Below are 27,053 nucleotides of genomic sequence, written 5' to 3' on the forward strand. Positions count from 1 at the left end.
TTTGATTATGATATTTCCACTTTGATTTTTATAAATAATGGTACATTATGAAAAAATAAGATTATTATTATTATGTAATTATTAGTTTATACAGTAAAATACAATCCCTAAAAGAGAGTCACTTGATCGATCTGGACTTGGGAGGTCCAATGAACAGCTCTGTTTCTACGTCAAAAATCGAGCTATGCTCTAGATGAGTTGAAATTTTACCAACTTGAGTTGATGATTGTCGAAGCTCACGTTGGACAAAACACTGCATTACATGTTCAAAAATCGACGGTTGAATGTATCAATAATAATTAAGTCAAATTATAAATTTAAAATTAGCCTACTCAATTTTTTAAAAAAAATATATAATTAATTTATTAGATAAATATTTAAATATGGCATCTAATAATAAGTGAGTCATTAAATATAAAAATTAAAAATTAAATAGGAACTCACCTTTTTAGCAAGCTTTGCATTTTCAGCCGCCAAATATTTCTCCTGTTATTTAGAAAAGAAAAAGAATATATTTATGCCTAGAATAATAGTCATAATTCATTGGAAGCATAAGTTTTGAAGTTTTTTTTTTTTTTTTTTTTTTTTTCCTTACCTTTTCTTTTAGTTGTTCAATCTGTTCCTTGTAAACCTCGTACTGAAAATCAGAAAAAATGAAAATAGGTTAATTCTAGTCGGACCTAAATTTAATATTGTCAGTTACAAGAGGTTAGACGTGAGATTCCATAATCCACTTTTTGGGAGACCCGTCACGTATCGTCGTTAGCCTCACAATTTTAAAACGCGTCTGTTGGATAGAGATCTCCACACCCTTATAAGGAATGTTTCGTTCTCCTCTCTAGCCGATGTGGGATTTCACAGTAAAACTCGTAATTCTAGTCCGACCTAAATTAAATATTGTCAGCTTTGGTCTGTTATACTTCAGTCTCACAGTTTTAAAATGTTATAAGAGGTTAGACGTGAGATCCCACGATCCACTTTCTGGGAGACCAGCATCTTCGCTGGCACACTGCCCATGACTCAAGTCAACCACTAATAGACATATTGTCAATTTTGACCCGTCATGTATCGTCCACGATTTTAAAACGCGTTTGTTGAATAGAGGTCTCCACACCCTTATAAGGAATGTTTCGTTCTCCTCTCTAGCCGAGGTGGGATCTCACAGTAAAACTCGTAAAACATTTAATAAAACGTTTATTAAGATTATTTTATTCATATTTAAAGAGTGGAGGAAGAATTGTAGTAGAAGTTTTAGAACCTTTCTAGCTTTAACATGAGCCAAGCTCCTCTCTAGCTGCTTTTCTATTTGTTGAAGTTCTTCATAGGAGCTTGATCCTAAGCCTTCTCCCAACAATTTCCTGGTACATTACAAATCCAAGTTAACACCCGAACTAAAACCGACCTTTCAAGTACTTAAAAACGCTTTATAATCATTTGAAAAGCTATTCTAAACCGACCCATATGAACTGTAGTGATTCTACCTCTTCGAAACCTCGAGTGACTCGATCTCGTCCAACAGACTTGTAGCCTCATTCTTCATTTCCAAGCAAAGACAAAAATATATAAGCAGAACCCATTAGATTAATACTATTTTGATCGTGTCGATACATTCAATAAATCTTAAAATTTTGAAATAATCGAACATCACACAAACAAACCTGAACCGGTTGTAAGTCGTGTTGATGAGATGGAGGTTGAAGACGATGAGTTGCTTTGGTATGCCTTAGATATCGCCCCACCGTGGCCTGCAAGCTGAGGTACACAATTTAAGGATAACAAATTATGTTCATAAGGTTAATTCAATTAAATAATAAGATAAGGTACAAAAAACAATTAACCTTACTAAATCAATCATTTAATTAGCATATGATTAACATTAATATAATCCAACTTTAAATTAAATTGGTTTTGAAACTAATTAACAATTAAACGCAACTAAATATGGTAAAATGTCGAGATTATATTTATCTTCCTAAGATTAACGATAATAAAAAAATTATCCATTCATACTTTAGGTTCGTTTATGGAAAATTTGTCTACAAATTTAAATATGTTTATTTAATAAATACGAAGAAAAAAAAAACATTATCTATAACTAATATCAATATTCCTCGTTCAAATTCCTATCGACCAGTTATAATAGAATCTACTAAAAAAAATCATTATTGGAGCGTTGTGCTTCTAAGAGCCTATTGAGCTTGAGGAACCTCATTAGAGCGATCTCGGAAGAATTGGGTTGTGGTGCTTACTTATTACGATTACTCAACCTAAATGCTGGAATAAGTCAAGTCAATTGTACTGATCTTCTTATTGAAAACTCAACGTATTCTATTAACTAAATTTAAATTTCAACTGATCACTGATGATTGAACCTACAAAAGGAACCGTTGCTGTTACTCGAGTGTTCTACCTCCTAATGTCCTTTAAGTTAGAACAACTTAGTCGAGACAATCCCATTACCCGAGAAGAGTTGGGTTGTGCTTACTTGTATGATAACGCAACCTCGTATAAAAGCCCGAACAAGTCAGATCAATTGTACTAATTTTCATATTCAAATATAAGTCAAACTTAACATATTCTATTAGCTTCATTTAAATTCCTACCAATCACCAATGATAGAACGTACAAAAGGAACTGTTACTCGAGTGTTGCACCTCTTAGGATTCTTTTAAGTCAAAACAACCCAATCAGGGCAATCCCGTTACCCGAAAAGAGTTGGGTTGTTTGGATTGTACTTATTTAGTATAAATCCGGAATAAGTGAAATCAATTGTACTTGAACATATGCGGAACTCGACCTCGTGTAGTGTACTAAAAAGGTAAGAAGAAATGGAAGGAAATTGAGATACCTGGAGCTAGCAAATTCATAAAGCTTTCCAGTAGAAGAGAAAATGATAAGAGCGAGTTCAGCATCACAAAGAACGGAGAGCTCAAACGCCTTCTTCAGCAACCCGTTCCGACGCTTCGAGAACGTAACTTGACGACTCGTCGCATTCTCGATTCGCCTCATCTCAGTTTTCCCTCTCACCATTTCTGCATATATATTTAATTTTCTTCGAAATCCGTATAAGGAAGAACAAGAACACGAACACGAACGAGAAGAAGCCCTAAGGGAATGTGGTTGGGAGAGCAAAAAAGGAAAATTTGGGGCCAAATGTGAAAACCCCAGAAGAAGAAAGGGCTAATAAGTAAAAAATATCAGAAAAAGGAAATATAGAAAGAGACCATTAGAAGATGTGTTTTCATTGCCACCACCAAAAATAGGTGGAAATTGCCACGAAATACACCCACGTTTTCTCCCCTTTTTTATTCTTATTTTTTCTTTAATTAAATAAAAATTATATAATTTTACTTATTTGGATTAATTCTGGAAAATACCTCATTTGGGAAATATATAATTTTTCTAATCTAAGAAAAAATAATAGAGTTTTAAAATGGAAAAAAAAATTAAATAAAAATAAAACAACAGATATTATACACAGAAGAGAGAGGAAATTTTTAATTTATTTTTTATAATTTTTTTAAAAGAGGCTAAAAAAATAATGCGTCACGATCATCCGTACAGAGCGTACGATGGGGAGCCAATCAAAATCGAAGAGGCAGAAAGAGGTTGTTGCTCGGTTTGGGTGGAGCGTGTTGTTCACGAGCAAAGGGAAATGGGGGATTTCAGCGCGTGTTTATCACTTTTGTGAATGTCGAGTGGGTGCTTTTATTTTTATTTTTACGAATATTTATATTCATATTATGAAACCTTTTTCTTTTTTTTGGGAATGGTACAATGCAATTAATTCAGAAATATCACCTCAGATAGATAAATCATATGAAATTTATTTATTTTTTAATATCCAAATAAATATATATATATATATATATATATATTTTTTTTTTTTTTATTCAGCCTTGTCAGAGTATAATTGGACTTTTAAGGCTCCGCTTTCCAATGACTTACTCTATTGTTTAGTTGTCTGTTTTTTTTTTTTTAAATTATTTAAAACATATTTTATCTCAATAACTAAAATTTAATAAATTTTAATATCAAATATTTATAAGTTTTAATTTTTTTAAAATTAGGGTATAGTTAGATTTTAACCATATTTCTGAATTGATTGTTGACCGGATCAAAAAAATAACCCTCGACTAAATTTTAAAAAACATTCAACTAACCTAAACCGGAAAAAAAGAAGTCTAACACAACCCTACCATTACAGGGTAGTTCAAGTTTTTAAATTTATTTTTTTTAATTATAAAGTAAAAAATAAATTATCAACCTATGGAATTTTATAAAAACTCAATAATAATATAACAATTTTGTTATAGTATTTTTTTTTTTTTTTGATAACTAATTAATAAACTAATACGTCAATCAACAATGAATTATATTTGTATGCTATTTAGCAAACATATTTTTACTTTAGGAAATTAAATAATGAATATTTAGTAATAAAATTAAATGAAATTTTATAATCTAACAAAAAGAATATGGTTATTTTATTTAATTTAATTTATTAAAAAAATGTAGATAAAGGAGATAGACAAAATGATAAGAATGTAAAATAATCAAAGAAAATGCAGTGGAGCCCACGGAACAAACGAATGAAATTGATAAAGTTTGGATAAAAAAGGGAATAAGAATATAATTTTCAAACTGACTATAGATTTTATCGTTGCATTTTAGTAACTAAAATAAAAGTTTGTATTCTCATTTTTTTTATTTTTTTATTTTTTTAAATTTATTTTTATCGAAGCACAGAGGTAATATATAATAATTTCCAACTCAAATTTCATAATTATAGGTTTAAATGTTTTACTAAAAAGAAAATTAAAAAAAAAAATTATTTCCTTATTTAGAGAAAGTGAAAAGGAAATAGCAACCGACAATACCAGAAAAGAGTAAGTACCAAGAGATTACAATAGACACGGCCGTAGAGGAACAAAAGCCATGTAGCCAGGCGTGAGCGTGACATGAAAACAAATCACATGGGGAGGACGGTTGGGATTTATTATTATTTTTTAGTAAATAAATAAATAATGATAATAATAAAAAGTGTGGAAAAGTGGGGAAAATATGATTGGATACAGCAAAACGTTGTCGATATCTGATTGGTTAGAGCTACCAACGTTGTTGGAGATGGTGAGTGGGGACCACCATGCATTGCCACGTGTAAGAATTTCCCATACGCTATTTCTCCCTTTAATTTTATTATTTCGTGTGTTGTTTGTGGCTTTCCTTTTTCTTCACTTTATTTCTTTCTATGCATTTTTGGTTGGTTTTTTTATATTTTAAATACCGATAATTTATGCGTAATTACCATTTAACCCTTTGTAATTTAAAGAACCCCTTTGTAATTTAAAGAAATTCCATCATTGTCACCTTGGAATCCTATATGAATTAGGTTATTTCTAGAAAGCAAGGTAATACCTAAATAACAATGATTAGGCATCCCATACATACCATACTTACGAGCCTAGGGTTGGATATCTATATAGTTTGGTTTGCACATTCCTCAGATTTGATTCTAGGTGTTCTATTAGTTGAACGTCGAGATTACGAGAAATTTTCTAAAGAAATAATCAAACCGTTTAGTAAGATCTCAAAGTTTAATTTAATAAAAGCAAACTCTATGAAGTAAACATATAATATTCAAATAAACAACATTAAATTGAAATAATTGATCCGATACGACGACAATATTAATTTGAACATAACTCAACTGTGAATCATGAACCAAATCACCTTGACATTGAAGTTAGAACAAAAACAAACAAACAAAACAACAGATGAAACTCCTGGTTGGAAACTTGCAGTATGGCACTTCTTCCCAACATAGAGTGTATATATATGTATATATATAGGATTAGTTTGGTTCAAAGAAGGTACAATGAGTGAGAAGGGAAGAAGAACCGTACACTGACAAGTGATGAATGAACAGAGAAAGGACGACAGATAATTTAAATACAAAATATAAAGGAGAAAAAAAAAGAAGATGAGGCTAAATTCTTAATCACCTTTACATGAAAAAAGTACAAAAAATGAATAATATAAATAAAATTAAGTGAATAGAACAGACACTTACAATCATGTTGGTCAATGCTCCCTTTGATCTTCAAATCAAATATACCCCCAAAGAGGAGTTTGAATCACTTCGAACTAATAAATAAAAACCAAACAAGTTAATGACAGATTATGACAGAGATACAGTACCTCCAGTTTGGGGTAGCAATGGAGAACAACCTGAAAATCCACAACATGGGCCTGAAGAAGTTGAGCAAATTTTACGATCATCAAACAGCTAGCTTGTTTAGATTAAGTTAAACCACAAGGCTGTAAGTTTTGTGACATTGCAAGAACTCGTTATCAAAATACATGTAGAAGTTTCAGGTGTGCGTAGATAATTTTTCATAGTGGGGAAGGGCAATGTAGCAAAATATGTTGCCCGCCCCAATACCCTATTATATTTAAGGAACAGCCCAACCCTCTCCTATATTTGGGTTCCTCCTAATAATCAACACATTCATGGAGGTGGTAGCAATACAATGACCAAACAAGACATGGGAAACTCATTCATCAAACAACAACGTTAGACATATTATGTTATTTCCAATTACAAGCTCGGTAGCAAACACCGTGAAAAAAGTGCGATCAGTAGCGGGTTCCTTCTTAAGCAGCCACATAAATCATTCTTGCTGATCTTTCCGTCGCCATCGGTGTCAAATAGTTTAAAGAGCTCATGAGCCTGCAATCACTCATTTATAACAGGGATCGAGTTATCTGACACTTTTTAGAATAGGAGAGAGTTTTGAATTTCGGGATTTATTTAAAATATTCAATAACTTAGATTTATAATAATGAGGTCAGTGTCAATGAAAATGGAATGGTGCTATGAAGTTAAGTACCTTGTCGGTATTCAGATCTGATATAGCTGGCCTTATCAATTCTGCTAACTGATGCCAATAAGTAACCAGAGAATGAATCAGCATTCATCCAAATGCACAAAGGCACTACTAGAAAAACCAATAAAGGAATGAAAAGTTTACTTTTTGTTCTGAAATTTTATCTCCGTTGCTACATTCAGTAAGGATCAGCTCACAGGATCGCTGAAAACCTTGCAGCTTCATAACATGCAAAGAACCGAACAGGTACTGAAAGAAACCAATAACTTCAATCATAAACAATGTGGAAACTTAAAAGAATTAGCAACAAGAACATACTAAGGTACCAGATGCAAAGAACTTCGAAGGACACACTGAAGACAGTCAATGCAAAGCAAGTAGGACAAAGTAGGCATAACGCATCGTATGGTTCTTAATTAGTCAAATAATCAATCAGCAATAGGGAGTCACATGAGCCAATTTCTTCAGAGGATAAAAACTGCAACTTTTCTTACAGCAGCTAGCAGTTTCGATTACCAAGTAACGATCCACTTATGTGCCATGGTTTATGTCACTACAATTTTTTTAAAATAGGAATTTCTTGAAGCATGNAAAAAAAAAAAAAAAAAAAAAAAAAAAAAAAAAAGAAATCTGCATAGACATGCATACAAAATGGTGATTGTTCTATACTCTGCAGTTTCTGACAACAAGCTGATGACGCGCTGTGAAAGGTTTGGAATAGAGAAAATATTTGCACTCTGGGAGAATAAAGAAAAGAAAAGAAAAAAGATTTGCTGAGAGAAAGGAAAAGACCTGCTTGAATGTTATCGTTCCCATCTTCTCTATATCAATAAAAGAAAATATCTGCAGCACATAAAGAATAAAAAAGGATTTAAAATCATTCAGCTTAAAAAAAAAATCTGAAAGAACAAGGAACGAAACAAATGAAAATGAATAACTAGGAGTGGAACAGATAGAGAGAAAGCTAAAATCGGTAAGAGCCAAGAACATTAAAGCATCGACATGATTACATCAACACTGATAGTTATGACCATTACGCATTATACACTATCAATTACCTGCCACCGAGAAAAGCTTCATAATCTAATGATAACATCGCTGCTGCTTAATTTCTAAGGTAACACTTTAATCTCAATGGAGGGAGAATCTTAACGCTCCAGAGAATAGACACAGGATCAAAGAAGCACAATTTATATTATTTTCAATATTATTTAGATAAGTTTTTTTTTTTTTTAAAAAAAATTTTAAATAAATAGAAGCATCAAAACACTCAAATTTTGTATTGCAGAATGCATGTTGCTCCAGTGAATTTATTTTATTGCTCATACACCTGCAATGATCGGAGTACCTACCACTTCAAAAGTTCCCACTAGAAGAAACTAGCAAATTTGTATTTATTTTAAGTTTTAAGCATAAGCAACGTACATAAACCATTTGAAAAACAACTTCGCATAAAGGTTTTGAAGCTAGAGTAAACTCACCTCTTCAGCAACCGCACAAGCCTCGAGTCTTAGAGCTCTTATAAATCCATTATATGTAGCACGGCCACTGTAAAAGGAACAAGACAACGGTATCAGAATTTTTTTGCTGGGAAGTGCTTTAAAATTCATTATTACAACTTTTCTTTTTTTTTGGGTGGAAAAATTAGCTTTAGTAGCTAAGTGTTTAAAACAGTAGGGAACTGTTTTTTAGCTTTGATTGAATTTTTGTATTATAGGCATGGAGGTGCAATATATATTTTAGTCCCTAGTTTTTTTTTTTAAATTTATTATTACTATTGCTCTCTAATCTTCTACAGGTTTCACTTTTATCCCAAACTAAAGTTTTTCAGTTAAACTCTTACAATCATTAAACAATCGAAGAATGACAATGAACTAGACGTACTAATATTATGAGCTTGGCCATCATCAGAATATGAATAATTTACTGATCAACTTTCTTTAGTAATAAACAATTTTGAGTAGAGTAAGTACCATATGAAATGAGTTAATTTTACGGTTGAGTACAATGTCTATTCCAATAAACATAAGAGTACCTTTAACTCAATTATTAATGTTTATTTTCACATTACATCATCATTTAGTCCATTGATTTTAACATTAACTTTTAATAGTGAAGCAGAAGAGTGCCACATCTGAGGGAGATATTTCAGTGTCACTAATTTCCACACCAAAAGTGGTCCACGGCTCAATTTTTTCCCCCCAATAAGAACATAACCAAATTTCAATTCAATAATCACATCAAAAGTGACAAGAGTGCCATGTTCATACTTCAGACTGTTTGTTCATGGGAGGACAAGTTCTTGAAACTCAAGGCTGATTATAAGAATATTATTTAAAAGAATCTCCAATTCGTGAATAATAAGCAAATGATGGGATAATAAAATTGGAAAGAAATTTTAACATGCACTATAGCACACATATCATCAGCAGTTCCCAATCTATATTCTCAAAAATAATTATATTCCTTACTTTATCATGTCCAACACTACCAACAAAATAGAAAAACCTTAAATATTTTACACATGGAAGTGAACAGTAGAATAGTACCTGGAGTCGGGATTCATCGACAGAAACTTGTCGAGAAAATCAACAACTTCAAGGCTGCTGACCTGGGACAAATTGGAAAAGAAACCAAATTTTGTAATATAGATTCAGAAAATCGTGTGAAATATAAGGGAGATATTTCAGAAGGTGATGAACTAAAACAATAAAAATGTCATATATACTGGACCAGTTGCTATGTTAACAAGGACTTACTTGTTCCATCTTGGACATTCCAATCATATAATCAGAGGGTGTCTCCTGCAAAATTGTTATCACAATCACAACGGGTAAGGATCAAAAATAAAATATAAGCATTAAGTTCAAGAAAGTAAACCAAAAGCATAAAGACCATTAACATTACCGGGAAGAATATCATGGAACAAAATGACATAACAAATAGTGTTAAAAATCACAGAATGAATCAAGTGGATTCTAAACCAGATCCATCATTCATATTTAAACTCGAATAAAATATTCATTATATTTCAGTCACTACTGGAACCTGCTTATAAGTGAAAATATAAGTTACGGGTTTTAAAGGAAACGATAGAGTGAAAATGTGAATAATCGACTACTGAAAATATGGATATTAAATGCAACACAAAAATGAAAGAAAAGTACATACTTGATTTGCCTCAGCAGCCTTGGTCAGAAGAGTCAAATCTCCATATGAATGAGGCGTTTGGACAACATTTAGTGCAGTGGCCATTGCACGGCTAGTCTGCATGAATAATTTTTCAATTCTCATCAAGAATAAATATGAACTGTCCGCTAAATAGAACAAGTAACCAAACACATTAGTTATTAGGTCATAAATAACACGTACTAAAATTTGATTGAGTGGAGAAAAAATGGGTTAAAATAAAGTTTTTGTCCTTGAACATCAGAACTTGTTCTATTCTAGTCCCCTACTTTCAAAAGTCTACATCTAGCCCCGGTATAATCAATAAATTTCCCTAATATTAGTATTTTTTGTTAACTTTTCTAGAAAAATTATAATTCGTATTCCCTCTATAAGTTTTGGAAATAAATTCACATTGTGTCTTTTATTAAATGGAAATTATCGTTATTATTTTACCGGGTTGAATAAAAAATTAACTTCAAATGAATAATAAGAACTAATTTTAAGATATATTGAAAGTGCCTTAATTAAATTTGGACATTTGCAAGTACAAGGACTAAAATGGAATGAGACCCAAAGTGCATAATAAAAATATAGTATTTTAACCAAGCATAAGTAGTTTCCCACCCAATTAGGCATGAAGCGTTAGCTATGAATACTTTTCAATCATTGTTCAAGCTCCTTGATTCGTCAAACATTAAGTGGGTTTTACTCTACTTAGGTTTGGAAATTTATCAATTGTGCACCTGAATTTTGAAGTAATAGTTAAATCCTCGAGTAAGGAAAGTACAGAACAAGACTGGAAGGGGTCTAAATGCATCCAGAACAAATTGGAACTGGGAACACTAAAAAAATGAAATGATAGCTTCTAATAACAAGAATTAAGGAATTAGGATCTAACGTCCACATTCAGATTGAAATTTTTTTCAAACGGACTGTTTCAGTTAAGGAAATTTACATGATGAAAGAAAAAGGAATTAGACTATCACTAAGTATACACAGATTAAAAAAAGTGAAAGTAACACCCATGCACTTCAAACTCCATAGAATTGCTAAAGGAGAAAGTAAGAAAGAAATTATAAACTCGAATGAGCAGAACCTTACCCTCTTAGCAAATTCAAGAGTGCTTTCTTTTCCGTTATACCGTGGTGAAATAATAGGAAGATACTCAACCTGGTCAGATAATAAAGTGTGACATTACCATTGCCTCAATAAAATGAAATGAAAAGTTTGTAAACAGGTGAAGGATACAAAAAAGATCGGAAAAAAGTACCTCCATGTAATTGTGAAATTGCATGAACATTCTAATCATGAGCTTTGGCAAAGAAACAAGTCCCCTAAACAAAATAGCATTTCACAAACATCATAGTAAGACAGAGTTGGGGCACCAAATAAACAATCAAATGAGGAGTAGACACCTACCATGATTGGTCAAAGTGTACATGAGGATAACGAACAACAACAGGTTGAATTGAATAACCAGGAAGGAAAGCACCAAGTTGAAAAGAAATGAGAGCCCTTCCATTCGTAGTGGTTCCCTCGGGAAATAACAGAACTCTTGGAAATTTATTACAAGAAGCCTTCCTCTGTTTTCACATCCTTGAAAGCACAGTTTTCTATCAAAAATCTTATCATGTTGATTCAAGTGAATCATCAAACAAAAAAAAGTGGGAAGAGAGATACTAACTAATTCATTCGTCGGTGTCCTTGTAAATAAACCATGTCCTTAACTTTTAACCTCAGTTTAAAAAACAATAATCTTACGAAACAATTAATGTATTATACATATAAAATATAATGTGACTTGTGAGTAATCAAATAAAGAGGTGTTAAAAAAGTTAGTTAGAGAATGGGAAAATGATTTTCCATTGTTTTAAAAATAGACCTAGATGATAAGAGCTCTTTACTGAGGCACACACCACCCAAACAATGTTTTAATTTTTCAAAAGAAATAAGAAAAGGTGTTAGAAAACAACCTTACTTGAACAGAGACTATGTTCTATAGGCTGTACAACTGTCTTTGAGTTCGAAGAAAACGTGTTACAAAAGCCCCCAATTCATTCAAAGGTCCATGGAAATATTGATCTTATAAGGGAGTATGTTCATAGGAATATCACTTTTAAGGTCGACAATGGTTCCATTACTCAGTTTTGGTCTGACCATAGCCAAACAACATGGAATTACATGCAAAGTGGTGCACGATTACATGTGAGAGTTACAGAAACTTTTTACCTTTATTTCACTAATGGCATGCTTCTTTGATGCAGGCGAAAATCTATCAACATAAATCACCTGAGAAATGTAAACAATAATTGAGAATTTTCTTTTTCCACAAGAAACAGATATTTTATCAGCAGATAGCTAATTAATCATGAACAGTGTTTTAAAAAAACCAAGCGCGCCTATGCCTTAGGCCCGACCCCTGCATCACGCATCTTTACTTGGAAAGAGTTAATCGGGTGGAAAAGGACATGAAATGACCTGCATGGCTCTGATGATGGTCCCAACAAAGGGTATGGAATCATGGGACTCAGCTGCGACCATAGTTGGAAATAACTCATAAAAATAAAAGATCGGTTCTATGTATGATACATGATTCGACACAACAATTGGAGCAATTTCCCTGGGAGCAGGCTTCCCTTTTCTTGTTATCCAATGATATCTGAAAGAGAAAGACAAACAAATGAAAATCATTAGATTAGACAAATAATAGCAGTAGAAAAAGTTGGATGTCAAGGAAGAGATAAGCTATCAAACAGAGCTGGAAATCTATTTTCCACAAAAAATTACAACTATTTGGCATACCAAAATAGCATGATAACAAATCGTAAGAGTACCTGATTATTTTTTCTCGTGTTTGTATTAATTGAAAGTATTAACACTCAAGATATGGAAAGAAACACGAACAGCCATGATTAAAGAGGGTGTACGAGTACCCTAATTTTAGCAAACAGAAGCATATCTCACCCAAAAGAAAACAGAATACACCGTCCGCAAAGCCTCGTAACCCCCATGAGTCTACACCTCCACTTAGGCATCGGATTCTCCTTATCCTTCCACCCATGAAGCGCCGTCTTGGTCGCTAAATATCCAACCAAAAGACAAATCCCGAAGAGCACAAGCCGAGCAAGCGCAATAGGTATGCAAACCACAATCTTAACCCACTCATACACCCCATCGATACTCGGCGTATTATTCCGAAATGGATCCACAGTGGTCATCTCGGGAACGGAGAATCCATCGGAGCCAAGAAACCCATACGGATTGCTAAAGCACAATCGAGGATCGTGATGATTGCCGTTCTGGTTGTTGATCTGCACCGGTGGACCACCGTCATCGTCTTCAATTCTGAGGATTACGTCCACACGGTCAGAGGACTCGGCGGGGAGCAGAGATGAGGTGAGATCGTGGTCCGCCATTGATGAGATGGGAAGAAGACGGAAGGGAGAAAGAGAGAGGACTGAAGAATGTGAAGTGGCCAACTGATGGAGGGTAAAATTTTATGGTGGCAAAATGGTCAATTGGTTTGCGGCGTCTGTGAGTTCGCCACTCGTCATTTTCCCGGAATTTATTTATTTTATTTATTTTATTTATTATTATTATTATTATTATTATTATTATTTTATAATAAAGGAGATCCATCTCGTTAAGAAAACTAATATATTGGCACGTGCATGCACGTGATGGCTCACTTTTTTTCCTAGTTGATGTTTTTTTATTTATCCAAACATTTATATTTGGCCATTTAATTCAATCTCAACAATGTGAAATTTCTCATTAATATTAAATTTAAAAAATAAAAAATTTAAATTTAAATGAATTAAAAAATGTATGATAAATCATTTAAATCTTTGGATATACTGAATATTTGATAAATGGGAGATTTTCTAGTGATGAATTAGATATAAATTTAAATTTTATGCTTAATAAATATTTAACTTGTATTTAATATATCTATTAATTTTAAAATAAAAATCAAGATTAAATTTATAATTAAAAACAATTAAATAGAGTATTTAAAATGGAAAGATAAAATTTATAATTAATAACGAATTAAATCTGAAACAGGTCGGCGGAAAGATGCCGAGGTGGTTGCTTACGTGGGGAGAGAGGCAGAGGCTTTTGGAGGCTCTGGGCGGCCACGTATTAAGCCTTGCGACCTTCTTTATCAAATATTATCTTAATGGACAGGTGTATTTATTTGTTTTTTATTCATAAATTTACGCATTTTAATTAGTAGTAGTTATAAAAACTGTATTATTAAACATAGTATTTAAGTTAATTTGACCGTTATTAAATTAGTCAAACATATAATTTAGATTAAGGGTGAAAAGTTCATATCTATCTAGATGAACATCGTATATTATTATTAAATGCAGTAGTTATAAAGATGAACATCGTTAAAGATGTTAAAGTTCACGAGCAATCTCAAAGCTATCAGTCATGTGCAGCTTTCATCGAGTAGAATAACAACAGGAGGCAATGAAAAATGAGGGCAATAATCGTCTATGGACTGGACCAGACTACAAGAGAAGAACATCACAACGTTTTCGTTGTCAAACCGGAACAAAAAAGGGAAGAAAATTAGTCGTTAGAGGGAAGTTGAGACTCGTGGGTTGCGATAACAAAAATTTGATAAGCCAATATAGGCGTAGAACAACTCAACATGAACATAGTTCCGCTAGCTAAAGTATACACCATTGTCAAAAAGAAAGTTAGAAGTTCAAACCTCTATGCTCTACGGTATTGTTGAACCCGAAAAAAGAACGCCCTGCAGAATTTTGACTCCCTTCTTCATGGGAGAACAGAAGAATGAGGAAATAAATGATATGAACAAACAATATGGGTCAATCTACAGCATAGTGCATTTGAATCATCAGTCTTTGGGATTTTGCTTTGCAGCTGCAATATTAATATGTAGCCTTGAAAACAAAATCACAAGCTCAAAAGATCATGATGTTTTGGTACAATGATTCGCATAGATGTGAAGCAACCAAGGGACTACTCGTTATTACCAGATTGAAAGCCCGCATCGGAGCATTCATCGTCAAAATTTTCATTGTCGTCGTCATTGTCGACACAATTCGTATTGCCATCAACATCATCAAATGACTCTCTGACTGTAAGAAAACATTCAGATTCTGAAGGCTGGTAATCCTTGCCTCTCCACACTACAATCTGCTCCTTCTCAAACGTCACCAAGATACAAGGCACAAGGTCCTGATTTAGGAAGGAAAGTTGATAAGAAAAATGAAAAGAATTCAAATTTTGGCACAATAAGCAACTCCCTCCTTAGACGAGCACGGGGCTTAGTCAAGTAGAACCGATTTTTAACGCCAATGCATGATGCCACGAAACAAAAATCTAGGTACACATGAAGAACAACACTCATGGCATGGTAAGAGTCCTTCTTCCATTCTTTCTATGATTTAAGAATTTAAGAATAGTTACGTAAAGGCATGAAGGAAACGACCATTACCCGAAGCTTGCAGCCAATTTTCTTGTAATCACTCTTCTCAAGGCCTTGACAATCAATCCGAACCAACTCGCAGCAGAGAAAAGCATCTCGAACCATGGGTACCAAACTACCATAGTAACCATTTTTTGCTAAAATCCACAGGCATGATGCGTTAGTCAATGACGTTATGATGAGACGGTAATATTACTCGAAACAAGCTTTAAAAAAAAGTTCTCAAACACATACCAAGTCTTGTCAAAGCAGGAACAGCTAGTCCTTTCTTTCTCATTTCTTTTGTTTCATTAATGCTCAGTCCATCAATTGTAGTTTTAATCAGCCTGGGATATATAGGTTCATGGGGTCTCCATAACATTAAGGGAATGAATGGCCTTTTCTTGGGATTATAATTCCTCCCTCTGTATAGAACAAGAAAACCACCATGCCTATGAATGATCTTCCCAAAGGTTTTCTCCTGCAGGCATGAACAAACCTCGAATTAAACGTACACGAACAGGTGGGTGTGACTCAAAATACATTTTCAATATGTTGAATGTAATTTGTGGAACAATCTCAATAGGTCAAGAAATGAAGAACTAAAACATTTGCCTATAACAAGAAAACTCCACCCAAAGAAATGAAAGCCATACCTCAAGCTGCGTGCACACATTTTTCATATCAACAGTGGGAACACCTAAACATTTGATCCTCACTGCCTCAGCATGTTTCCAGTGATTATAGATATCATTTAACATATTGTGAGTTAAACCATCTCTTCCTACGAACGCATAGAAGTTATGTAGTTAGAAGAAAATGCAATTATCCCAACGGAGCCGTTCAATATAGAGATCGTATTTTCAGATTCCTCAGTAATTTAAGCACAGAAAATAAGATAATCTCAATATCCATGAAGCATCTATCAATTAGAAATGATGAGAAAACAGCGTCCAAGATCAACAATTTTATATGTGCAAACAATAGATTAATAGAACTTGGTATCACATACCCAAATTAATCTGCCTCTTTGTTTTCTTCTTTTGACAAGTTTCCACCAAAGTCTTTCTCTCGGCTCCTGTCAGTGGCTCCCCTTGAATATTCTCCCACATGACCCTCCTCTTCTCTTCCAGTTTTGGATCTTCCGTGCTCTCTAGAGAGCTCACCTTCGGGTCCACCGCCGGGGCACACACCCCAGTCCATTTCCGGTCAAGCCGCCCAGGCCCAAACGGTGAAAACTTCGGTTCTCGAAGCCCGATAGGCCTCACCGAGAGGCTAGTCTCCGTGTAACTGTACTGGAAATCAAATGGCAAGTCTGAATGCTTTGGCTTCTTGTCAGCGAGATCGAGCGACGATGGTGGTTTGTACCGCGGTTTCAGTGGTTTGTTTTGCCGCGGTTTGAGCTCCGGCGGTGGGGGTTTAGGGGAGAGAGAAGGTGGAGATTCAAAAGCGTAGTGATCCCGGAGTTTGGAGTAGCAGAAACATCGATTGGAAGGTGTAGGAGGATGAGCAAACGGAATTGGATTCTGACGGAAGAGTCTGATAACGAACATGAGGTAGATTGCGCATGGATGAACAATGTCGCGCGACCGGAAATGGTTTAGGGTTTATCGGCGAAATCGGTTTAGACTTTACAGTAATATGAAATTCGCGGTCTTTTTTTTTTTTTTTCCTTTTTTTATATTTTTTTAATGGGTAAATAACTAGTTTACCCTTTATTTCATAATTTTTTTCTACTGGGCCACGATTTTAAGGCCCAAACCCGAGTATGTGAGTTTTTAGGAAGATGGGCCTGAGCCCACTTTTCTCACAGGCTACTGGGCCTATTCAAATGGAATAGGCCCAAACATCCAAATTAATTAATAATTCTTATTTTCAATAAAATCAATAATATTTTATAAAGAAAAATATGTAATATAATGTTTAATATATTTTTTAAAAATTCAAAAATTCAATATATATTTATTTAGTTATTAACAATTAATCTCTATTCGATGTCTTTTACACCCTTCAAACTACTCGGGAGCAAATTCTCCATTGAAAGAGGGACAAAAGACAGACCGTCTCAAGGCATAACACAACGTACAGGTAAGATCGACGAGACCTAGAAAGGCAACTCGTCTGGAAGTCGTATGATCTATAGTACCTACAACTTCCACGGACTGAATATTCATCGTTTTAGAAAGCAGGGGTCTCTTTTTTGCAACGAAAAAATGGAGCTAATTTGACTCGGCACAATCTAATGATGCATTCAATATCAGTAATATGTGCACGAGTTGAGGTCTATAGACCTACATGACACTTTTAAACTTAGAAACAATACTCGATTGATCGAAACCGAGCAAGGATCGAGATTGGATGATGAATATTTGATCTTAAGAGGAATTTGGAAGAGGAGGAAAATAGGCTCGTGAAGTGATCTCCCGCCGAAACTTTCCTAAAAACGATTTAGGTTATCCAGTCAAAATACTCCCAACCTTTCACGCCGTAGAAAATGGCGTCGCCGGTTGAATCCCGCCGTCCCGAACTCCGCAAGGACTCTGTTACGAATCGTTGGGTCATATTCTCACCCGCACGAGCTAAACGGCCCTCCGATTTCCAATCGAAATCCCCAGCTCCTTCTTCTTCCGATCCTCCCCAAACGTGCCCCTTCTGCATCGGCCAAGAGCACCATTGCGCTCCCGAGATCTTTCGATTTCCTCCTCAAAACTCCGATTGGAAAGTTCGCGTCATTCAGAATCTCTATCCTGCTCTCAGTAGGGACAAGGATCTCGATTCTTCGGCTTCCTTGTGCTCAGATTCTCTCGTCTGGGGTTGCCTTTTGGACGGCTATGGATTCCACGACGTCATTATTGAGTCCCCTGTTCATTCGGTTCACCTCTCTGATTTGATCCCCGAGGACGTCGCTCAGGTTCTTCTCGCTTATAAGAAGCGGATTCTACAGCTCGCAGGCGATGACAGCATCAAATATGTTCAGGTTCTCGTTCTTCTTTCTCCTTTCTTTAATTTTTTTCTCTGCATAATGCTCGTTTCTGGGGATTTTAAGATGATTTTCCATCTGGTTTCTTCTGCGCTGTGCCATTTTCATTTCGTCGAACACGTGGGGTGCATCAAGATTTTGAATTGCTATCTGGTTTCATTCTGTTGATTCGGTAGGTGTTTAAGAACCACGGTGCCTCAGCTGGGGCATCCATGACCCACTCCCATAGTCAGATGGTGGGTCTTCCAGTCATTCCTCCCTCTGTTTCTACTCGACTTGATAGTATGAAGCAGTATTTCAATCAGACGGGGAAATGCAGCATCTGTGATGTTCCTACAAAGGACCTTTTGGTTGATGAATCAGTCCATTTCATTTCAGTTGTTCCTTATGCAGCCTCGTTTCCTTTTGAGCTCTGGATCGTTCCCCGTGATCATGTTTCTCATTTCCATGAGCTGGATCAGGAGAAGGTAAGTCAAATCTTAAACTATACAAGTTTGGCTCTGAGTAATATTATGTCTATTTAGTAGCTATATCTATTTTGGAACATATCTTAAAAGTGTTTTGTATTTGTGTCTAATAAGACTCTGTTAGTTATTCCAATTTAATGCTTACATAGTTAAATACTCGAATACTAAATTGGGTTAGACAAGATGTGAGATCTCACATCGGTTGAACGAAACATGGCTTATTAGGGTGTGGAAGCCTCTTTCTAGAAGACAAGTTTTAAAACTTTGAGGGAAAGTCCGAAAGCCTCTTTCTAGAAGACAAGTTTTAAAACTTTGAGGGAAAGTCCGAAAGAGAAAGCTCAAAGAGGACAATATCTACTAATGGTTGGCTTGGATGGTTACAAATGGTATAAGAGTCAGATACTGGGTGGTGTGCTAGCGAGGACGTTGGGCCCCCAATGGGAGTGGGTTATGAGATCCCATGTTGGCTGGAGAGGAGAATGAAACATGACTTATTAGGGTGTGGAAGCCTCTCCCTAGAAGACAGGTTTTAAAACTTTGAGGGGAAGTCCGAAACAGAAAGCTCAAAGAGGACAATATCTACTGGTGGTTAGCTTGGACGGTTACAAATGGTATTAGAGCCCGATACTGGGCCTTGTGCTAGCGAGGACGCTGGGCCCCCAATGGGAGTGGATTATGAGATCCCATGTTGGCTGGAGAGGAGAATGAAACATGGCTTGTTAGGGTGTGGAAGCCTCTCCCTGAAGATAGGTTTTAAAACTTTGAGAGGAATTCCGAAAGAGAGCTTAAAGAGGACAATATCTACTGGTGGTTAGCTTGGATGGTTACAAATATTATTAGAGCCCGATACTGGGCGTTGTGCTAGCGAGAACGCTGGGCCCCCAATGGGTGTGGATTATGAGATCCCATGTTGGCTGAAGAGGAGAACGAAACAGTACTTATTAGGGTGTAAAAACCTCTCCCTAGAAGATACGTTTTAAAACTTTGAGTGAAGTCCAAAGAGGACAACATCCACCCGTAGTGAGCCTGGGCTGTTACACACAACACCTTGAGAATTCGAAAACATATGTAAAACATTTAAACTACATGATCTGGATAGGCACAACTTAGAACTTCAAGGATCAAACATGTAATTTTAAGATAATTCAAATCATTACACTCATTTGATGACCACGACAAAGTATGATGCTGACTGATTCATGTGCAGTGCAGGCTGTTGACCTTGGTGGGCTATTGAAAGTGACACTCATGAAGATGTCTCTGCAGCTGAACAAACCACCATTCAACTTCATGATTCACACTTCTCCCTTACAGGCTTCGGAATCAGATTCAGCTTACAGCCACTGGTTTTTGCAGATTGTTCCTCAGCTCTCTGGTGTGGGGGGGTTTGAACTTGGAACTGGTTGCTACATCAATCCCGTTTTTCCGGAGGATGCTGCTAAAATCATGAGGGAGGTTAACATTTCAATATAGGCACAGGCCCTGGTACGTTCTATAATGATCTCTCCCTTTTCCTTTTAGTGTGAGATTAGAATTGGCCTATCTTTTTCATGAAGAAAATGTTGAGTTCATCATACAATTTGACATATTTGCATGAAATGAGATTGATCCATAGTTTTATTTTGTGAAAAAATCTTTTCCATGACTTCATTTGGGATGTTTCTGGGTAATTCTTCATGAGTAGGGGCTACTTGTTTGTTGGTGATTCTCCTATTTGGTACTAAGAGAGAGATCTCGCGCTTCGAAATCTGATCTGCTCGGGATAGATATTGCCTAGGAAACACAAATAGAACAACCAAACTTGGATACGAGATGACATGTACATGGTAACACTCATTTCTAAAAATTATTAGAGCACAAACACAATATTAACGCTTTTATTATAGGGTACAATTTAATATACATTGTGAAGATTCTCTCGTGCCAAATGTTTATTGTAGTTTAGGATGCTTCTCATTCATGATCTAAAGTTATTGTCAAAATAGTCTTGATACATCACAAACGTATCCAAATTCTATTGAATTAACAACTTTGAGAGAGATGGAGAATTTTGAAAAAATGTTGTGTCAGGGACTGCAAGACAAAGCTAAGTGTATATCCATAAATATTAGTTCTCTAAGAGGAAGAAAAAGGTTGAAGACGCATACATGAAGGTATCTCTGTTATCCAGGTTTCTCCCATTTTTTTCCTCAATAAACAAGCTGTCATCAACCTCCAATGGTTAAATCATACAATATATATTGAAATTGATCCGTGTACATTGAAATTGTTCAAAAAAATAGGATATAAATTGACATGGTGATGGGTGATCGTAAAAAATGGAAGACCTATATGACCTCATTTACAACTCATTTCAGCTATTTTGAACATTGAGATTGCTATCATCAGAGCATGTGGAGAAGCCATCTACTGAAATTGTATTGTTGAGAGGCATCCTTCTTACATTTATAACATGGGATTTGGGGGGAAAATACAATAAAAAAGTATCCTAATTTAAACCAATGGCCTTCTTTCTTCATCTTTCTCACTTTCAATTTGAGGAGTCATTTCATTGTCATTGTTAGCAGGTCTGGAAGTTCTGGCATTTGAAGAGGCTCTGTTTTTGGGCTTGTAATCAGGTAAGAGCTTCAGCGAGATCCCCATGCCTATGAGCAGCAGACCAGTCGCATGTTGTTCGCTTAATGGCTTTGTGAATATCAAGTAAGATAGCAATAATGTCACTGCCTTTCTAGCAGTTGTTATCTGTGGCAGAATTCAATTGTTTTGAGTTGTTACTACTAGGATCGCAATAATTCAAAGTTTAAATCATCATCTCATTCTTTAAAATCTATGTTTATTCCATTTTCAAAAGATCCATTCTAGTCCTAGATATTTATGGATCAAAGCAAATGAATAGAGAAGTTTATGACCCAACTATGACTTAACAGTTGCACTCAATGTGATTCACTGATCATATCTTCTTTTTTGGAATGCTGAAACTGAGAGAGCATCATTTCTGAAAATGGTTGAAAGAAAAAGCTAGGACAACATTGATGTAGTGGGCATTTATGACATGCTTGAAAAATGCATTCAAAACTTCCTACCATTGCACATGGAGGAGTGTCAAGTAAAGTGTGAAATGGTTTAAGAAGTGAATAGTACCATGGCTGTAGTAGCTGCCCCAAATAGGGCAATGAGTGAAAGAACAGAGACTTGGCCGACGTAGGTTGCCATGGCTTCAAAAATTAACACACCGTATACGTATTTGTGCTGCATAAAACATGGTATTCTTAGAATGTGTGTTTCACTTAGCACAATAGGGGTTGAAAAGAAGGAAGAAAATGGAGAAAAAGGTAAGAGAAAATGTAGTTCTAGAGAGAGAGAGAGAGAGCTAACTGTTACCTGAGAACATGAAGTCCATGCTTTAAACAATTCTCCAGTGAGAAGCATGGGTGGGATCAGGAAAGGCAAGCCAACTACAGTAGAACAAAAGAGCATCTCCATCTGTTTGGTCAGTTTGGAATCAGCTTTCTTTTTCACATGTAACCAACCACAGAAACAAGGATAGGACCAGTGAGGAATCACCTGTGTGGTTTCAGGATTCATGGTAAAGATGGCTTCTTGCAGATTTCCAAGAAATGAGTCCATGATTAGTGCACCCGATATCATGACCACGCCGAGAATACTGAAGTTTGGAGATGTTTGTGCATCTGCTAAAGTGAAGATGATCAAACCCACAACCAAAAGTACAGCAGAAACGTATTCATGAGCAGGATATTTTCGTCTGAGGCCGGGTATGAAGGCACCCATTATCATCACTGGCAAAACCTGAAACATCAAAATCTTCATTAGCTTCAGGTGACGAATAGTTGAAACTATGTACCAAGTTTCTAATCTTTTTCAATTTTTAGTTTTATTAAACCTTTGATTTATCCTCTTTATAATGTTTTATTCCCTCCCAGTTTCACACAAGTAATACAAGTTTTGACGACATGATGCCTAAATAATGTACTTGCCTGAAATTACAAAGTTGTGATCTTTCATAAATGCTTTAAAACTACTGTTCAAATTTTGGATGAAATTGAAACTAGTGTGGCAATGACATGGAATAGAGTAATGGTGTTTGAGTCCCAAATTTTGTTTTTGTTTCAAGTCATTGCACACCATTTTAGATCCTAATTTTTGCCCTGCATTCAAAATAATTTATGCCCAAATGGTAGTTTTAGAATAATTTTGAATGATCAAAGGTAATATTGCACGATATGAGTACTTTTCCTTTTTTGTAATTTAGCAAATATTACAAAGTTGGAAGTACTATGGATACACAACCATCAAATAAAAAATCTACCCACTGCATGATCTATATAGTATTAGCTTAAATGAATCCATTGCATAATACAAATGACAGCCTCATAAAAAGTATACTTTTTGAATATTTGGTAACTATGAGGACTTAATTGAAAAGGGAAAAGTCAACTCAGAAAAAAGAAATTAAAATTCTAAAAGACCAAGAAAGATGAAACTAAAAATTTTAAAAGCTTTTAGATCAAGAACAAACATTTAGAAAAAATAATAAAAAGGCTAACTATTCAATTCATTGGATGGATGCTATACTTACCGATCAACATAAAATTCAATCACAACAAGCTATCACATCATTTCTCGACGCTCGAGACATCGGCTAACTATTCAATTCATTCGATGGATACTATCCTTATTGATTAACATAAAATTCAATCATGACAAGCTATCAGATCGTTTCTTGACACTAGACATCAACTTGCAACGACCCGTTGGTTTTTAGTATCTATTCCGAAATCCCAAACAAACAAAATTTCAAGGCAAATTTACCTTTGTAGATTTGAACATGAGCTGAGCAGGATAGTTAAGAAAGGCCAAAGACCCCTTGGTGAGGCCATGGGAACCCATCAACACAGCAGAAAGCTTGACATAAGTCTTCCAAGGGTTCACCATATGCTTGGCAGTGAAGCCTTGGAGATATATCAGAAACAGATACACAAATCCTTGAATAAATGTGAAGTACCATCCATAGCTACACCAATAAACACATAATAACATAATAAATTGGGGATATGAAACCTCAAACGGAATGTTATATGTAGTTTCTGTCAAAAGGCTCACCTGAATTGCAGCTTGTTATATACATATTCCTAGAAATTAGGCAGAAATGGAGATTCAGTTCACTTGAATTTGGAAAGATTTCATGTAATAATATAATTTAGCCGCAACTCTTTGATTTGAAAACGAAATGTAGGTGAAGAATATTCAGGTTGAATGCCAAAATCAAAGAGTATCGAGTTTTCTAAGTGGTTTTCTTTCCCCGAAACTTAATTTTCTCGAGAAACAAACAGCCAAACAAACACAAAATCCTTCCAATCAAACACTAAAACTAAAAAAAAAAGAAAAACCGTAGAAATCCACTGATTAGTCCAGCATTTTCTCAGGAACCAAACAGAAAGGGAAAACACGAGAAATACCTCGCAGATGCCGTTAACTAAATAGCCGAAGAAAAATCCAGAAGAGCAAATGAGGAACTGGTGCCATTTAGGCCTATCCGTGAGGGAAATCCCAAACAGAGTCCGAATCTGCTCCTCGTTCTTCATGACGCTGATCTTCCCCCAATGAAAGAGGCGGAAAGAGGTGAGAAACGGCAAAATGAGGAAAGAATCAGAGAAACAAAAATCGATGGAATCAAGAACAGGAATCGAGCATAACGTTGGAGGGTGAAGGAACTTGCATGTTAGAGAGAGAAAATCGATTGAAGAATGGGTTATAAAGAAACGTAAGCGATGGGGACGGTGGCGAGGACTGGAGCTCTATTCACGTTACACTCTAAGCTCTGCGCTGGCCTTTCTCGTAATGCACACATACACGCACACTAACTCATGACACACACAAATTACTCCAAAAAATGCCTTAAACTATTTATTTTACCCTCTAATCATAATTATATCTTTCTTTTGTTTTTTTTCCTTCAATTTATTCCCTTTTATTTTAAAAATTATAAATAATCCCTTATATTTTTATATTTTTTAATTTAATCTCTAAAAAAAAATCATCACTAGTATGAATAAATAATATGTACTAATTCTCTTAAAATTTAAGGTTCAAATTATACAGAAAATATTTATTATTTTTTCAAAATTATAGAGCTACGTAGTTATTTTATTTAAATTTTAAAATATTATATATAGAATTTAAGTCTGTTAAAACTTTAAAAAAAAGTTTTTTTTTTTTTTTTTTTTTTTTAAATTTGGCTGATAATTGAATTTTCAAAATTTTAAAATTAAATAGTTACCTTGAAATTTCTCTGTTTTTTTAGTTCTTTGATTATTATATTTTTTTTTAATTTATGAAGTATTATTAAAAAAATCATTAAACATTAGAAATTTAGACATATATTTAACTAAAAAAATATTGAATTTTTTATACATATCAGCAATATTATTATTATTATTGTTTTGGTATAATAAGTGGAAATTTTGACTAGGTTAATAATACAAGGTGCTGGATACAAGGATTGACTCTGACTTTTGACTTTTTTGCGCCACAGTCTATTTGGGCCGTTCGATCATCCCTTTTTGATCCGACGGCTGGATGGAGACTTGAGTATTGTGGATTTGCGCGTGCTGAATCTAAGCTTTTTTGCCGTGTCCTTTACATACATGGCGAGCAGGGGTAGATAAGTAATTTCATGTTTCACAGTTTTATATAACCAAAAATGAACGGATATTAATACCATAAAAGAAGAAGAAGTAAATGTGGGTCTAAATTTAGCTTTTTTTTATTTTTATTTTTATTTTTATTTTTATTTTTATGCATAGTATTTTAGTATTGACATTTTTTTTTTCAATATTCAGCAATAATTTTAGACCTACTAATGTTCAATTATAGATTAATTACAAAAATGGTTAATGAAATATTAACATTTCCTTATTCAGTCATTGATTAATAAACCTATGATATTGGTAAGGTCGGTACTGTGGTCATCCATCTCTGATTTGTCGGCTGATAAGATCTTTGAGATTGACTAGCCAACTGGATTGCTTTGGCCGTTCCTTTCTATTGAAAAAGAGTGTCTGTGCGAGTCACTTTCTTCTGACTTCGTTGGACGACACGACGTTCTCATTCAAACACAGGTCGGTTGTACTTGTGATGGTTCCCAATGATCCAATATGACCCCTTAAGCCTACGTCGGGTAGAAATTCAACCCGATTTTTTTTGTTTGAGCAAGTATGCTCTTAATGTATTTAACATAAAATTATTACACACTTTTTTAGGCATTAGGCATTGAATTCCAATGAATTTATTAACAAATTTAAGTTATGAGGTACAAAAAAGTCAACTATGAGAGCGCCTTGCCAAATACATGCTAAAATACAAAGTAAAATTGATTGGTGACATGCTAAATCAAACTTGTTAATTTACTTGTCTACTATAGATCTTCATCTCATACTACCTTGAAAACCCGTAACCTAATTCCTACAAAAATACTGTTTTATTTAAATTATATGTTTGAATAGTTTCGATTAATCTTGTCTTTTTGTGACAAGGATCCGTACGATCTTTACAAGGTTCATCTTCCATATGAATTTCAACGAAATTCAAAGAAACAATGTATTTACAGAATCCCGAGCCCCAAATACTTGGATCAATCAAAAGTTCAATTGTTTTAATAATACTATATTTTGACTCGATAAAAAATTAAATCACAAGATAGGTCAGGTAAATACCGTGCCGTTAGGTTTAGAGTATTTAAAAAGAAGAAGAAAAATCTCCCATAGGGATTGAAGAAATAAAATAAAAGAACAGAGATTATTTAAAGAACAAGCAATGGGACATTTAAATACTCACTTTTACCTTCCCCAATGACTCATAGGGTAAACCCAATTTAACCTTTTCTCTATTTCTAACTAATTAATTAATTAATTAACTAACTAAATGTATTGCATATGGTAAAATAATACGATAATATTTATATATAAAAAAAAAGTCAAATATATTTTTCTGACTCGGAGATCGGAGAAATATATTTTTTAGACAAATTTATAAATTAAAACGACGTCGTTTCAACAGATTCTCACACACAGCATCATATC

The 27,053-nt window shown here is 34.6% G+C and overlaps 5 protein-coding genes across 8 annotated transcripts; 1 reads left to right on the forward strand and 4 right to left on the reverse strand.

Annotated features, from left to right (window-relative positions):
- Positions 1 to 83: 83 nt before the first annotated feature.
- On the reverse strand, positions 84 to 3,136 carry LOC111790054 (MADS-box protein SOC1-like). Its single transcript, XM_023670840.1, has 7 exons — positions 2,849 to 3,136; positions 1,659 to 1,752; positions 1,482 to 1,534; positions 1,259 to 1,358; positions 596 to 637; positions 445 to 486; positions 84 to 253 (listed from the first exon to the last, which is right to left on the reverse strand). Exons 1-7 carry the CDS (start codon positions 3,028 to 3,030, stop codon positions 119 to 121), a joined length of 648 nt encoding a protein of 215 aa, XP_023526608.1. The 5' UTR covers positions 3,031 to 3,136; the 3' UTR covers positions 84 to 118.
- Positions 3,137 to 6,303: 3,167 nt separating this feature from the next.
- Positions 6,304 to 13,580, reverse strand: LOC111790986 (lysophospholipid acyltransferase LPEAT2-like). Its single transcript, XM_023672141.1, has 14 exons — positions 13,026 to 13,580; positions 12,540 to 12,720; positions 12,291 to 12,350; positions 11,481 to 11,644; positions 11,332 to 11,395; positions 11,163 to 11,231; positions 10,062 to 10,157; positions 9,650 to 9,694; positions 9,440 to 9,501; positions 8,372 to 8,438; positions 7,683 to 7,733; positions 7,035 to 7,139; positions 6,894 to 6,941; positions 6,304 to 6,733 (listed from the first exon to the last, which is right to left on the reverse strand). Exons 1-14 carry the CDS (start codon positions 13,475 to 13,477, stop codon positions 6,602 to 6,604), a joined length of 1,596 nt encoding a protein of 531 aa, XP_023527909.1. The 5' UTR covers positions 13,478 to 13,580; the 3' UTR covers positions 6,304 to 6,601.
- A 1,094-nt stretch (positions 13,581 to 14,674) lies between these two features.
- Positions 14,675 to 17,152, reverse strand: LOC111789791 (CRS2-associated factor 1, mitochondrial). Its single transcript, XM_023670482.1, has 5 exons — positions 16,520 to 17,152; positions 16,164 to 16,291; positions 15,763 to 15,988; positions 15,538 to 15,665; positions 14,675 to 15,278 (listed from the first exon to the last, which is right to left on the reverse strand). The coding sequence occupies exons 1-5, from the start codon at positions 17,058 to 17,060 to the stop codon at positions 15,060 to 15,062; spliced, it is 1,242 nt and encodes a 413-aa protein (XP_023526250.1). The 5' UTR covers positions 17,061 to 17,152; the 3' UTR covers positions 14,675 to 15,059.
- Positions 17,153 to 17,853: 701 nt separating this feature from the next.
- LOC111790989 (ADP-glucose phosphorylase) lies at positions 17,854 to 21,870 on the forward strand. Its single transcript, XM_023672147.1, has 4 exons — positions 17,854 to 18,484; positions 18,664 to 18,954; positions 20,167 to 20,439; positions 21,522 to 21,870. Exons 1-3 carry the CDS (start codon positions 18,002 to 18,004, stop codon positions 20,425 to 20,427), a joined length of 1,035 nt encoding a protein of 344 aa, XP_023527915.1. The 5' UTR covers positions 17,854 to 18,001; the 3' UTR covers positions 20,428 to 20,439; positions 21,522 to 21,870.
- LOC111790988 (UDP-galactose/UDP-glucose transporter 2-like) lies at positions 21,221 to 24,850 on the reverse strand. Of its 4 annotated transcripts, XM_023672146.1 has the most exons (7): positions 24,432 to 24,850; positions 24,076 to 24,104; positions 23,785 to 23,986; positions 22,519 to 22,761; positions 22,336 to 22,437; positions 22,096 to 22,203; positions 21,221 to 21,696 (listed from the first exon to the last, which is right to left on the reverse strand). In XM_023672146.1, the coding sequence occupies exons 1-7, from the start codon at positions 24,555 to 24,557 to the stop codon at positions 21,448 to 21,450; spliced, it is 1,059 nt and encodes a 352-aa protein (XP_023527914.1). In that variant the 5' UTR covers positions 24,558 to 24,850; the 3' UTR covers positions 21,221 to 21,447. The 4 variants fall into 4 exon arrangements, with proteins under 4 accessions (XP_023527914.1, XP_023527912.1, XP_023527913.1 ...); XM_023672144.1 differs by having other exon boundaries at positions 22,096 to 22,437; XM_023672145.1 differs by having other exon boundaries at positions 22,336 to 22,761.
- Between the last annotated feature and the right edge of the window lie 2,203 nt (positions 24,851 to 27,053).

This window comes from Cucurbita pepo, chromosome LG03 (assembly GCF_002806865.2).
Source record: "Cucurbita pepo subsp. pepo cultivar mu-cu-16 chromosome LG03, ASM280686v2, whole genome shotgun sequence".
Lineage (NCBI taxonomy): Eukaryota > Viridiplantae > Streptophyta > Magnoliopsida > Cucurbitales > Cucurbitaceae > Cucurbita > Cucurbita pepo.

Coding starts and splice junctions, on each gene's coding strand:
- LOC111790054 (XM_023670840.1), bottom strand. CDS start 3,030: ATGGTGAGAGGGAAAACTGAGATGAGGCGAATCGAGAATGCGACGAGT. Junction 1,535..1,658: donor ACGACTTACAACCGGTTCAG/GTTTGTTTGTGT, acceptor TTGGAAATGAAG/AATGAGGCTACAAGTCTGTT. Junction 487..595: donor TTGAACAACTAAAAGAAAAG/GTAAGGAAAAAA, acceptor TCTAAATAACAG/GAGAAATATTTGGCGGCTGA.
- LOC111790988 (XM_023672143.1), bottom strand. CDS start 24,557: ATGAAGAACGAGGAGCAGATTCGGACTCTGTTTGGGATTTCCCTCACG. Junction 24,105..24,431: donor TAGTTAACGGCATCTGCGAG/GTATTTCTCGTG, acceptor CCTAATTTCTAG/GAATATGTATATAACAAGCT. Junction 22,762..23,784: donor TCATGTTCAAATCTACAAAG/GTAAATTTGCCT, acceptor TTGATGTTTCAG/GTTTTGCCAGTGATGATAAT.
- LOC111789791 (XM_023670482.1), bottom strand. CDS start 17,060: ATGTTCGTTATCAGACTCTTCCGTCAGAATCCAATTCCGTTTGCTCAT. Junction 15,989..16,163: donor ATGTGTGCACGCAGCTTGAG/GTATGGCTTTCA, acceptor TCATGCCTGCAG/GAGAAAACCTTTGGGAAGAT. Junction 15,279..15,537: donor AAATTGGCTGCAAGCTTCGG/GTAATGGTCGTT, acceptor TTCCTAAATCAG/GACCTTGTGCCTTGTATCTT.
- LOC111790989 (XM_023672147.1), top strand. CDS start 18,002: ATGGCGTCGCCGGTTGAATCCCGCCGTCCCGAACTCCGCAAGGACTCT. Junction 18,485..18,663: donor ACAGCATCAAATATGTTCAG/GTTCTCGTTCTT, acceptor TTGATTCGGTAG/GTGTTTAAGAACCACGGTGC. Junction 18,955..20,166: donor ATGAGCTGGATCAGGAGAAG/GTAAGTCAAATC, acceptor TGTGCAGTGCAG/GCTGTTGACCTTGGTGGGCT.
- LOC111790986 (XM_023672141.1), bottom strand. CDS start 13,477: ATGGCGGACCACGATCTCACCTCATCTCTGCTCCCCGCCGAGTCCTCT. Junction 8,439..9,439: donor TCGATGAATCCCGACTCCAG/GTACTATTCTAC, acceptor TTCCTTTTACAG/TGGCCGTGCTACATATAATG. Junction 7,734..8,371: donor CTTGTGCGGTTGCTGAAGAG/GTGAGTTTACTC, acceptor TATGTGCTGCAG/ATATTTTCTTTTATTGATAT.